The 14,347-nt window shown below is 41.6% G+C and overlaps 1 protein-coding gene across 1 annotated transcript; it reads left to right on the top strand.

Moving 5' to 3' along the window:
- The first annotated feature begins 11 nt into the window (after positions 1-11).
- Positions 12-3,799, top strand: pou3f2b (POU class 3 homeobox 2b). The gene has a single exon (XM_033641245.2). The coding sequence runs from the start codon at positions 126-128 to the stop codon at positions 1,269-1,271; it is 1,146 nt and encodes a 381-aa protein (XP_033497136.1). The 5' UTR covers positions 12-125; the 3' UTR covers positions 1,272-3,799.
- Positions 3,800-14,347: the final 10,548 nt, after the last annotated feature.

Genomic DNA, 14,347 nt, shown 5'->3' with positions numbered 1-14,347 from the left:
TGGCGGAGTCCAGGTGCGCCTCGGCGTCCACTTGGCAGAGCGCCTGAGAGCCGCCTGTGGGCAGGAGAGGATCTGTCAAATGCGAGGTTCCTTTAATAAGAGCGACCAGTCCGGCTCCGAGAGTCATGGCGACCGCAGCGTCTAACCACTACAACATCCTCACCTCCAGCGCATCCATCGTGCACTCGGAGCCCGGCAGCATGCAGCAAGCTACGGCGTACCGGGATGCGCAGAGCCTGTTGCAGAGCGACTACCCGCTGCAGAGCAACAGCCACACGCTCAGCCACGCACACCAGTGGATCACTGCGCTGTCCCACGGAGAGGGAGCCCCGTGGTCCTCCAGCCCGCTCGGCGCGGAGCAGGACATCAAACCCGCGGTGCAGGGCGCCCGGGACGAGATGCACAACTCCAGCAGCAACCTGCAGCACCAGTCACGGCCGCCCCACCTGGTGCACCAGACGCACGGGAACCACCACGACGGCCGGGCGTGGAGAACCACCACCGCGGCGCACATACCGAGCATGGCCACGACGAACGGCCAAAGCCTTATTTACTCCCAGCCGGGCTTCAGCGTCAACGGGCTGATCCCGGGCAGCGGGCAGGGGATGCACCACCACAACCTAAGAGACAGTCATGACGACCACCACAGCCCGCACCTCAGCGAACACGGCCACCCTCCGTCCCAGCATCAGCACCAGCACCGGCCGCAGAGCCACCACGACCACTCGGACGAGGATACGCCGACCTCGGACGACCTGGAGCAGTTCGCCAAGCAGTTCAAACAGCGGAGGATCAAGCTGGGCTTCACGCAGGCGGACGTGGGACTCGCCCTGGGGACCCTGTACGGAAATGTGTTTTCCCAAACCACCATATGCAGGTTTGAGGCCCTGCAGCTCAGCTTCAAAAACATGTGCAAGCTGAAACCTCTGTTGAACAAGTGGTTGGAGGAGGCGGACTCCACCTCGGGCAGCCCGACCAGCCTGGACAAAATCGCGGCGCAGGGGAGGAAAAGGAAAAAACGGACTTCAATCGAGGTAAGCGTAAAGGGAGCTTTGGAGAGCCATTTTTTGAAGTGCCCTAAACCGGCAGCGTCGGAAATAATCGGCCTGGCGGACAGTCTGCACCTGGAGAAAGAAGTGGTGAGGGTTTGGTTTTGTAACAGGAGACAGAAGGAGAAACGCATGACCCCTCCCGGAGGAGCTCTGCCGGGGAGCGAGGATGTGTACGGGGACACGCCGCCGCACCACGGGGTCCAGACCCCGGTCCAATGAACTCTGCTGGACCGCTCCTCCAGGACATGTTTATCCTTTTTATTTATCCCCAAGGTTATATATAAATCACTGAACTATGAGACGCTATAGTGGGTGTTTTATGTATAATAGATTGCAGTGAGTACTTACACAATATCTGCAGTGAATATCTGAGAAATGGAAAATGAGTGAGGGGAGGACAGGACATTTTTTTCCTCTGCCAGAGCTAAAGGAACATAAGCCTGTGTTGTGTTCTCCGAGGATACATGCCCAGCACTGTGACTCCAGTCGACGCAGTTTCAAGGTGTAGCCCCTATTGTGTATTGAAATTATACTTGACGAAAAAAAAGAGGGAGGGGAGGAGGGATACCTGGTTTTAGACGAAAAGCATAGCTGAATGGTTTCCATTCGCCACTTTTATACCTATCAAATCACAGAACACATTTTTTCCTGTGCGTAAAAAGGGAAAGCAAATACAAAGGCGTTTAGTTTTGTAGCCCTAAATTGTGCGTCCAGCAGTGATGGGTGGGTGGGTGGGAGGGTGGTGCAGAGGGGGGGGGGGGGTCAGGGGAGCTGCGTTAATGGAGTAAACTGGAGGCCAGTAAAGGCTGCAGCCCCAGTCCAGTGGAGTCCAGCTGAGGGTGAGCATCGCCTGAGTCCCATCTGTCAGCCAGGCAGCTCAGAGCCGCTTTCATTCAAAACACTGCTGGGAAACTGCAGGCCATCCAGCTCTTATTTATTCTGTGAGGACTGAGGTCAGGATTTAGTTATGAACACAGATTATTATTATTATCATTATTATTATTATTATTACTATATGTGTGCAGCTCACTGGCTAAACTCTCCAATAATTAGCCCGAGTGCAGTGATTACAAAGTGTATGACCTCTATCGTAAGTCAAACAGCAGTACAAACACAAAGTCCATTATATTTTTCACAAAGCAAGCGTTAAATGATATTTCTCCCCCCTCAGAGAGTCTCCCAGCTTCAGGAAGGGCTCCGTGGCGATTGATTGGATTATCTGGCACTTTTCCACAACATGCAGGATGGGCTACAGATATATAGATATCTACAGAAAAAATATATGTCACCAACTCTCACAGAACATTTGGATCCACTTTTGTAAATATTGTATAACTTTAAAAGTCATGGCTTCATCCCTTTTTTTTTCTTTCTTCACTGGGGCACTTTTTTGGATTGATGTTTTCAAGAACAAACAGGTTGAGGGTTTTTTTTTTTGTTTAAATCCAGTCTCATTCATAACCTACCTACTGCCTTGTATTTGTGTATTTAACGTTAATTTTGTTGCCGAAATTATGCTCGTTTAGGGTTTAATAATTTTTTTGTGGCGCATTGTGTTTTCAGTCTAAATATGTTTTAATGTGAAATCAATTTAATTTGTTTAAATTGTCCAAGGAGTTCTGTTTTGCCATTTGATGCCCGCTCTGAAATTACATTAGATTGTGTTTCCAATCAAAATATAGTGCTTTTAAGACTGAATTCAGATTAATCGATAACACTATTGTAGAGAATATTATTGTCCACAATGAATCAGACGACAGAGGATAAAAACGGGGATAACAATAACATGATGAGTGTGTTAGAAATGAAAAATAATAATAAGGCCTTTAGATTTCCTCCCAGAAAACAATTTAGTGACATTCCAAAAACTGCAGCATATGATCAAAATTATTATTATAATTATTTTAATTGTTATTATTGTTATTATTATTATTATCATTATTACTATTATGCTGTTATTTTAATTTGTTTGTGAGGTCGTTGCCATGCATTTCATTTCAGCCATTTTGTTCATCTTCGTCTATGTTGCTTTATTACAATGGGGAAAATTGCTCGTAGACATTTTATTTTATTTTTTAGTATTGTTAATGAGATTGTAATTTATTATACAATGGCTTTTATAGATGACACAAAGTGCGAGATATACTATATGAAATGACACCGAGAAGGCTTTTGTTTTGTAGGGAACAAGAGAGACATATTTTTGATTTTGATTTTTTTTTTTTTTTCAGCGGGATTGCCACAGCTTAAACCGTCACAGCTAAATGTATATACATCTTTTCTCCGTACAGTAGCTTGCTTTTCGTTTTATGCAAAAACAGATATCCAGGGACTTGTGTTTTTTTTCTCCTCTCATGTGGAAACAGCTTTTCCTCCCCCCCTCTCCTGATTTATGTTTCTCCTGCAGAAAACAACAAGCAGAACCGACCATGGCATTGAAATCCTTCCTCAGTAGCTTTAATGAATCGATCCAACTCATAATTCACTGGAAAAATCCAAGTTGTGGGATGTAGACCTGTAGCAATCCGACGCTGTTTTCTTGTTGTTTTTGTTTAATTGCTTGTTAAACCAGTCGTTTGGTTATTATTTTTTGGGGGGGATATAGGCTATGTCATATTCACTGGATGAACTTGGGGTAGATAAAGCAGAGGTGATAAACGCCTGTTGGTGTTTCATCACTTGACACATGACCAACGGACTTGCACATTTTTAAATAATGGGGTTGATATTAAACAGCTTTTTTCCAACGTCGAGGCTAAATGTATTATTTTTTTCCCTTTGACTTCAGCTGCTGCAGTGACTTGACTGTCTGCTTGACATCTGTGGTGTTAAAAAAATATGCTTCTTGCTTTGAGCTCATTCGTTTGGGTGGAATTAATGGCTGAGAGAAAATCAGGGCTGATGAATGGAAGATTGTGAGCCGATGATGTGTTGTTTCTGCCCCAGGCTGCTTTTAAATGGACTGGCTTTGGCTGGGGAAACCACAGCTTCCATCTAGGGTTAAATTAGGGGTTCCCAAAGTGAGGTCCGAGGACCAATAGTGGTCCTTAAAAGACTGAAAGAGGTCCGAGATTGTAATATTTTGATTTCACTGCTATTTTATTTGAAACTAGATGTGTCACTTTCTCTGTTGCACACTCAGTATTGCGGACTAAAAAAGAATAATACAGATATAAACAAAGATTAATATTAATATCATTTCTCTGCCCTGGGTTACAGATGCTTTTTTCTGTAGCTTTGTCCAAGGCAAAAAAGAAAAAACATAAGACAAAAACTTGCATTAATTTGGCCATTTTGTGCTTTAAATCTTACATCACTTGGACTGACAAAACAACCCGGACAGTAAACGCATCACACCTTGTGAGATTTTAATAATTTTAAAATAACACTTCTGCATCTAAAACAGGAAATTCTGCATCAGTTGATTTAAAAAATGCTCTTATAAGAAAAAACTCACTCTAACATTTCCGCAGGGACTTCTAGTGACAGCGATATTGACAGTGGTGACCCTGATGGTATTTTCTTATTCACTATGATATGTAATTTCTCTATAATATTCCCACAGGATGCTGTGGTGTGATATTTGTATGAGCATCTCTCTAAAAATCTATCCCAGCTCATTTTATTTTGGAGCTGACAGCCAGAATACAAAGTTGTTATTTCCCTGCCTCTTCCTGCTTAACTACAGAAATAATGTCACACGTGTTGCCCTCTGTGGTTTATCATCATAATATTAATTACAATCGGATTCGTCTCCATTTCATCCCACAAGGTGCCAGCCCTGATGCTGGAGAGGATGAGCCTGTGTGGATGAGTGAGAGATTTACCTCAGCATTACTAAGCAAATCGTTTGGGAATCTATTGCTGATTGATTATTGATGGCGTTGACCAATTAAGCTGATCATACAGAAAAACTAGTGTCGCTCTTTGATGTCGTTTTTTATTTTTATTTTTGATAAGAATACTGGCATAAAAATAGCGTCTCCTCCTTGTGAAAAATGTCCCGTAATATTCCCATAATTCCCAGCACCAGACTGTGATTTCTCATAGACTAGAATGTATTTTTAATCAACGGCACTATGGTTAATTTACTTCTATATGGGCTAATAGGTACAGTGGATATTATCCCTCAGAGATCCAGTAGGTGTTACACATTACAAACAGTGCATCAGTATCATTTTCCACATGCTGTTTTGTTGTTGACGCAGGGAAATAAAAGATGTCCCTCTCTGCATCATCATCGCTCGCCGTTTGACCTGCCATTTGGATGCCTGGCACGAAACGACACCCGGAAATAAAGCCCCCTCTCTGATCTCTGAAGTAGACTTTTGTGGAGCCCAGTAATCAAAAAAAGTGCGCCCTCGTGCCCTTCATCCGCTCTCTAGCAGATGCAATTAATAGCGCGTCGCGTTAATTACACCTTCCTTTTTATTTAGGTGACTTGAAATTTCCCATTAGGCTCCCAGGGAAGAAAAATACACACACACATATACACACACGCTCCAGTGTTGTGAAGCTGAGCTGTGGAGGAACAGAGAGGGGGAATAGTCGGTGCTCTAGCGCCATCTAGCGACAGCAGCATGAGCCGAGGGTGAGTCCAAGCTGTTATGTCATTTTATTGTCTGTGAGGGTCGGGTCCAAAATCAATAAAATATTCAAATCTGTGCGAAATCATGAACTTTTGGCAGAAATATGTAATATTAACATTATAATATAATGGGGAAGTTTGCTGTCTGACAGAGATGTGGAAACATTTTGTCATTACATAACAAATATGAGAGAGATAGTAGAGACCTTCTCAACAAGATTAGTCGGGATCAAAGTAATTAAAAGCATATTAAAATAGCATGCAATAAGGTCAATAGACATGATAGGTCTCTGTAGATCTGTAGAGCTAAATCATACTTGCTCATATTTAGTACAGCACACACACAGACACACACACCACTGTCAGTCCCTGCAGGACTTATGATAGGGCTCTTTTATGGGGAAAATAATTATATTTTCATATTGATTTCTCTGTTATTATTGTCTCAGCTGGTGCTGGGATAATCACTCAATCCATTATTTGATAAACAGAAAGATATCAGTAATTTTGATAACAGATGAATTGTTTTGTCCTTGTATGGTCCCACTCAATGGAATATACATATACCTATACATATACTGCAGTACTGTATATATTTTTGTATTGCACACACTTTCAACAATCTGGTTCAATTTAAGTGAATTAAAAGACAGTTTTTAGTAGCACATCTCTTTTTATGGATGAGGACAAAGTGTAAAACTCAAGCAATTAAACATTTTACATATAACATCAACATGAGACATTTAAATAAAAAAACTAATATGGATAAAAAAAAAATAAGTCAGTACAGTTTACAGAAGAGATCGGAGCTGCTCATCTGTCCGATTTTTGGGTGATGGATTCTCTTCTGGTGATTTTCTTCAAAACATCTCTGTGTTTTCGAGCAACACCGTCCCCACTGATCAGAGTAAAGTGGTTTGCAATCTGCGGCTGCTATTGTGCTTAAACTTGACTCTGTTGAGTCATATAACCCTGGATTTACCTACACATGGATTTATTTTCAAAAGAAACATTTGGGAAATGTCAGAAAAGTCACACTGATATAATCTTTTCAATAGATGTACAATGGAATAACATTAGATTTATCAAAGCAACAACAGCTGCTGACTGGAAAGCCACTGTATTCAGTGGCAGTCTTTGTGAGAAACATTAACTTACTGGTAGAGGAAGTTTTTACAAGTTATCAGATGTCTTGGAGGATTATTTGTTAACATCATTCTGCTCAGTAAAACGTGTAAAATGAAAATAAATAGGACAGGACCATTTTGATTTTTCTGCAGCTAATTTCCAGGAAGGAAGCCACTGTAAAGACTCTGAAAGCTGCTGTTCACTCTGGAGATGTTTGTTTTGTAGAGTGCCATTTATCACAAGTCGAAATGTGTTCTACCAAATGGTAGAGAATACCATAACAGTGTTAAGTTATCTAACAAACAAAAACACTTCCACTTGAGGATTTTTGTCACTTTGATATTACTTTAAAATTAATACATTAAGCTGTTGGACCACTGATGGGACAAACAAGCAGTAGGCCTTTTCCACAGAGGACATCTGACATGTCACAGTAGGACAAACACAGATCTAAATAATAAAATGAATGATGGCTGAATTCCATGTATCTGCTTCATTTTCAGGGTCTTGATAATGTGCATTCTGGCTCACTGTCACGCTGTTGTGGTTTACTGGGACACTTGAATAAAACAGAGCCATCATTAATGTTACTATTAACACCTGACATTTAAATAGACGAAACAATTCACAGCAAAAGTAATCATTATGGTTGCAGCCCTAGACTCAACAGTAAAAAATGCAGCTGGAGCAAGACAATCACAATAACCCAGACGCAGCTTTTACAGACCTTTTTTTTTTTACCAAACTCCACATCAGCCTTGCAGATTTGCGCTTATTGTTGCAAATTGCTCCTGAGAAAATCAAACGCTGAATGTTAAAGGACATCTCAGCCTGTAGAGCCTGTTGAGGCATGCCTGGCAGCATCAAGCAGGGTATCAGCTCAATCTGTTTGAAGTGTCTTTTACTCACATTTTTATCAGGTTATCAGGATTACTGTGTGCTCTCCCACTCTTCTCCCCATCCAGCCTGCTTTAAAACAGCCTCCACTGTAAGTAAACCTGTTTTTAAAGCTGTTAATCAACAGCATTATTTTCATTTATTATAGGTAGTGAAGTGGGACATATAGTAGGGGAGAGTGGGGTCGATTGGAACAGTATTGTTTATACTGTAAGTAAGCATGAACATCATATAGAGGCCTACATTTCAACCCCTGAGCATATTTTGAATGTGCAGAGTTCAATTACTGGTATGTAACTTTTATAAAACTATCAAATTGTTTTTGCAAAATGAAACCAAATAGTCTACATAAACCTCTGGGCTACAGAAACTACACTAAGCTGATTGGTAGTGACTCAAAAAGACAGCCAAGTTCTATATCTCAGTAATTCTGAAAATATAATAATTTAAAAATGTTCTAATTTTCTTAAAGAAATGTGTGAACAAGTGACACTGTAAATATAAGGTGTTCAAATTTAGACTGCAGTTTTTTCTATTTCATTCTTAGTGTCCAAGCCGACCCTGCCCACTGTCCCAACCAGCCTGAGAAGGCAGAATTTTGGGGAAAAATGCACATTTCACATTTTGGTTGGGCTCTGAAAAACTTGAAAATTATTTGCAGATATATGTATGTGTTCAGGGTTCAAAATAATTTCATCACTGTTCAAGTAGTCTGTAAGTAAAGGACGTGTATCTTGTGTCCCACCCGACCCCACTCTCCCCTACTCTTTCTGTTGTCAAGACATGCTTTAACACTGACTCAGCACATTCAGCCGTCATTTAAAAAGAGGGAGAGCAATTAAAGTGTCACTGAACAATAGGCAGATATTTCTCTGTCTGTCGTCTGAAGAGACAACATTAAAACATAATCTTACTCAGATCACATAATGTAATTTAGCATTGTGTGTAACAATGTAATGTTTCAATATGATTTCCTGGGGTAATTTTAGTTTTTGAATTGCATTCATTTAGAAAATGAATGTTTCTGTGGCTAACTTTATTTACTCCTCACAGATCTTCATCTAATGTCTTTGCATAAAGGTCCCCTGTCAGACATCATGTCCATCTCTGAATGGTGTGAGGATGAATCAGCCTTCTGTATCAATCACTTGTTCAATCTGTCTTCTTCTCTTTGCCCCCCCCAACACACACACACACACACACACACACACACACACACACTCCTCCTCCTCCTCCCCCAGCACACAGATAACAGTGATACAAGCTCACGAGCAGAACATAATTCCACCATTTGACATTGTTGTTCTTCAATCTCACTCAGATGCATCGCAGCTAATTACACTTTGCACACTTAAGTACACAAATGCGTGTGTGCGTTCATTTGTAAACGAGTTATTGTTTAATTATAACTTCACATGAACTTTGCTGATCAGTGGGGCGAATCGTGTCTCCCCTTCAGCGCGTAATTATTCAGGCTATAATTGCTCGGCCTGTTTGTGAAACATGCTCGTCTCTCAGCGAGGCCATCTCACATGGCTCCTGTGCCAGATCCTCTTTGACAACGACCATGAGCCTCTAAATGGCTCTGTTTAAGGCTGCAGAGGGAACAGGAAGCTTCAGATGGACAGCACTCATTAGAGTTTACAATTAACAAAGATTATGAAAAGGTACAGAATTAAAAGTTGTCCTGGTAGGGTGCTACTTCAGGTCAAAATGCATGTAACACACAAGGCAGTGCTACCAAAATGATCCTTATCTAACAGAATCTACCATAAATTTCTCACGTGAATAAATTATCCCAATTAAGGTCCACTTACTAGCTTTTTGGAGCTTTCAACTGCATCTCATGGCCTTCATTGGTGAGTGGAATTGATTCAGTCTGAGCCAGGCCCAACTGCTGTTGACAACTGTGAGACATGGTTGATTATTGTCATCCATACTGATCCCGTGGTCAGAATTAGACACACTTATGTTTGTTTGTTTTTTACTTGAAAATGTAAGGTTCATATATAAACATTCACTGCATATCATCCATATTAGAGAATTATAAAAACATGAAACATTTATCATGTCATTACTGGTAAAACAGAAAACATAGATATACAAACACAAAGCAGAATACAGTAGATAACATAAAGTTCTGTTACAAAGTATACAGTATTTATTTTCTTGTTTTTCATTAGTTTCAATGCACATATTATTTTAAAGATGCACTTAAACTGGGGGAATCTTTTAAGACTCTAACTTTTAGGTTACAATCTAAAAAATGCTCTCAGTCTCATGCAGACTTTTACTCAATTCTTGTTCTATTCCAAGGAAACAAAGATGTCATTAAGGTCACTGTATCCAGACAACACTCTTCAATAATTCAGATGCACAGACCCGTCTCCAAAGTGCCTTTTTGTGGGGAATCCACTGGATTGCTTTCTTGCACACAACATGGAAAGGATGTTGTTTTTCTATTCCAGTGTTTTCCAACCTGAAGGTTAAGACCTCTTAAGGAGTCCCAACATAAAGCTGTGGAGCCAGAAGAAGGTTTAAGGAAGAAAATACAAAAGCATTTTACATAAATGTAATACCGGATACTTTCATCTCCCAAAACCCTAAAAAGTAGCCCAGGAATCTGACGAATCTGCGAGCTCAGGCTTTCTTAGCTCTGGCTGATGTACCCCGTTAGGACAGATTTTCAGTCAACCTCGATCCCTCTAATACGGGACGTGTTTGAGTCAATGACAACTTGTGGAGCCTTCGCGTTCTAAGCAAAGTACATGTTGATGTCAGTTTTGGCATATACATCCTTGCGCCAGGACACTGTGGTGGGAATATACCTGGGTCTGTAAAGGTAAAGGTGTGATGTTGAGGCATTTTCGAAAACAACCAAGGTGGCTGCAGCTGATGTGAAACTTTCCGTTGAACTATTTTGGAATTCAGAAGGCAAAAACGGCGACACTCGCTCACGAACATATGGATGCTACACCATCACAGCTCATCTCTGCATGCTGTAGTCTGTTTACATTTGTCCGTACTTCAGCGCCTTGTCACACGTTTTGTTGCTCTGATTGGTTGTAGGTCTATCCAATTGCATCCACATGCATTTGATCCACTGTCGCTGATAACGCCCCTTGGAAATCCAAAATGAACTGAGAGGTTCCAAACTAACCTGCATTTGCGATTTGGTCTGGCGATGTCAGGCTACCTAAAAATCCTTCAATGAAACAAACTGAAAAGGGAAATCAACACTTTGGTTGAACTCACCATTACTCACATCCACACTGAGAACATGACCTGTAATGAGGGATCACATGGTAGATTAGAAACCTTTAGACTAGAACACATTTCTGCACACATGTGCTCTTTGCCTTAAAAAACACAACAACTTTCGAGCAAAAAGACAAACAAAGACTTGCTGCAACTCGCTGAGTTTTATGAGACATGCAGTCCTAATTCTGAGAAACACTAGCACTATATCCGCACCACTAGCATCAGATCAGAGTTATGAATAGTCTCCAGTGTCACTTATTTACAGTAATTACACCAGGGTATCACAGTTCGACAAAGTTTACAACTAAAAATCCTCGTGGACTTTAGACTTGGCTAAAGAAACATCGCCCATCACTGCTACTTCAAAAAGTTACCTATGGATAATAGTATTTACTTGGATTTAAAGGACTCTGCACTGACATTCACAATATCCTCAAAAACAAAACATAAATAATAAGCTTTAGACACAGCAGTGCGAGGACTGACAGGGATGTCTTCATTACTAGAGTCTAAGTCGAGAAACCAGAGAAGGAACACCAAGCCACATAATGATGGGTATCAGAGTGAGGCCTCCCTCAGGCAGGTCTGAGGCCTGTCGAGTCCCAGCCTGAGGACGGCTCCGAGGAGGCACACCACAGCACTCTGCAGACACGTGTCTCACTGAAGAGAGGACTATTACTGCACCGGTGGGGCGCTGCCATATTTGTCAAGGTATGTTCTGGTGTCACTCATGTGGTTTGTAGAGAGAGAGGAAAAGAAAGAAATGAAGCATAGGGCAACCTGGTGCCAGCCCCCTTAACCCTTCCCATGCTCACATTGTAATGCTGGATTTATTATTCAGGAACAATATTTCCATCCATATATTCCCCGTGCAGATTCATCAAGCTTCGTCTGTAAGCTCTTGAAAGACAAATAAAAAGCTGAACTAATTGCTGTGGATCCCCCCTGGATATATCAGCCTCATAGAGGAGCGTGACAGCAAGAAATCAAGCCGTAGCGCGGAGCGGAAAGCCTCCATGAATCACGTTTGTATCCGTCCTCACACGCACAGCGGCAGCAGAGGCAGCAGCAGTGGTGTTGTTGGCTGAGGAATAATCATTGGGGAGGCAGTCCAAATTAATACTTCAGCCGAGGCCGCCTCGTTCTCCGTCATTAGGGCACATTACAGGGCCACAATATACATCATTAAACTAGGCATAAACAATTCATTAAAAGGCCGTTAAGAAGACAAGCTAATGTCACTTCTCTCTGTGGTATTAATAGACTGTAAAATGGCAGAGGGTTAAGGCAAAAAGGATCATTCCACCACTACTATCCAGTCAGTCATCCTGACTAATGGCTTCACTAGCTGTTGTGGATTCAGTAGACGATGGGGCTGCTCGATATATTGTTTTTTGTTGGGGTTTTTTATTGTCATTGGCAACACATCACCAAAGACTGCGATATTGCACCCAGGGATTTTTGGAGTTGCTTATGCCCAGTAGGCCCATTCAGTAATCCCTCCATGCCTTGTCCATATTTTCTAATGTCTTTCTGTCAAGTGACTAATGGAGACAAAAATTTTGAAATTGGCCCAGTATTGTAATCCCTACAAGCAATTGTGCACCATCAATATTTGAGGTGCATGTTTTTGCCACTGACAGGCTCAGATTGTTATTATAAGTGTCTTACAACATTATGGAAAGGATCATACCGAGAAATTAAGTATTTTTCCTTACCTTTCACCACTCTGTTGGTTATAGTGACCAAGTCTGGTTCTGAAATCTCATAAGAGGTGATAACAACATTGGAAACGTTAGCAAGGGCTTGAGAGGGGAGTGCTGGGAAGAATGTTACTGTTGGAGTACAGAAAGTGTAGCTTAGTGTTATTTAAAAGATTTTCAGTGTCATGGCTGAATATTTAGCTGATTTCAACAATGTGGAAAAGTGAGACTTCAGAATGAGACCTCTCTTTGAGTGAGATCTGGTTACACACAATAACAAACAGGCCAGAATAGTGAAACATAAGGAACAGTATTTCATTTCTGCATAGGATCCTTTCGTAACGCTGTCACACACTTATAATAAGTTGGCTGAAGGGATTACATTGCTGCATGTTTCACTGCAGCAGTGTCAAAATACCAGGCCTATTTCATAAAATTGCTGTTTCATTTAGTAACTCACACTGGCGGTATTTGGTCCGCTTCCACAGATAGTTCCGTTCGTTTGGAGTGGTGTGCACGCTCATTCCGACTCTGGTGTGGAACAAACGAGCGAACCCTGGTCCGCTTGAAAACTGGGGGTCTCAGTTCACTTGCAAGTGAACCCTGGTGCGGTTCGCTTACAGTGGGAAATGCTTGACTATCCAGCAAGCCAAAAAGAAGAAATGAACCAAAGAGAGGAAGTGACCTAGAGCGCAGTGCATTTTGGGTAGAAAAAAACAAACAAAGCCAACAGAGCGAACCAGGAGAAACAGAGGTAAAAAAAAGAAAAAGTTGGAACAAGAGTAGTGAGGAGGAGGTGCAGGCGCTTATTGATATAAATTAGGTGTTGCTCCATTGTTTTTGTGGTGACCAAGCCGGCTGAAGGGGATGGATTTCCATTTTCGGTCCTGGCCAATCGATGAGCCAGGTTTTCTTCTTCCTCATGCTTTTTTTCTTCCTAGTCAGTGGTAGTTTCGGGCAATACCCCAAATGAGCAGCTGTTGTAACTGCGTGACGTCCAGGCGGTTTGGTCCGCTTTAAAAAGTGCAGTGTTAAAGTGAACCGAACCAAATGACAGTGTGAAATTTTTCAGCATTCCCCTCCCAATCAAATCGAGTCCGCCGGACTATCCTGGTGTGAATGCGCCCTTAGACACAAAAAGGGCTACCCCTTGAAAGTCAGAGATTCGAATAATCAGTCAGAGACCCCTCAGTCAACTGAGAATCAAGTCAAGTCAAGCAGTCAAGGTTTTTTTTTTATTTTTTTTTTACTAGTCAGTGTGCTGTGCAGTGTACCTCATTTTGGTCCTTAAGATTTTGCTACAGAGTGAGCACCCTTGACTTTCACGCTACTCTTGTACAGGGAGCTGTGAACATGCAGGCAGCAGCACAGAGAAAGGCTCTGAGAAAACATCTTCTCTTCTGCTACTAAATGGTGAACTGACAGCTCACTGCAACTTAATGCGACAGTTTCTGGCTTTTGTTTTGACATCTATGTTGTCAAGAAATGTTGCACATTTCTGACCTGTCGTTGACGCAGTTGGCTTGTTTACTCTAATACTTAAATGACGCTGTCACACTAAGCGTCTTGCTGAACCTATTCAAACTTTAAAACAACAAAAAATATTGTCAAATCTTCATATTTCTGAGTTGGGTGCAGCCCTAGAAAGTAGAGTCCAGGCTCAAAACGACTAAAGTTTCCCATTAATTCTGTTAATTTATCGCAGGTACTATCACGAT

Source organism: Epinephelus lanceolatus, chromosome 10 (genome assembly GCF_041903045.1).
Source record: "Epinephelus lanceolatus isolate andai-2023 chromosome 10, ASM4190304v1, whole genome shotgun sequence".
NCBI classification, from domain to species: domain Eukaryota; kingdom Metazoa; phylum Chordata; class Actinopteri; order Perciformes; family Serranidae; genus Epinephelus; species Epinephelus lanceolatus.
This window is presented reverse-complemented; position numbering and strand designations above follow the sequence as displayed.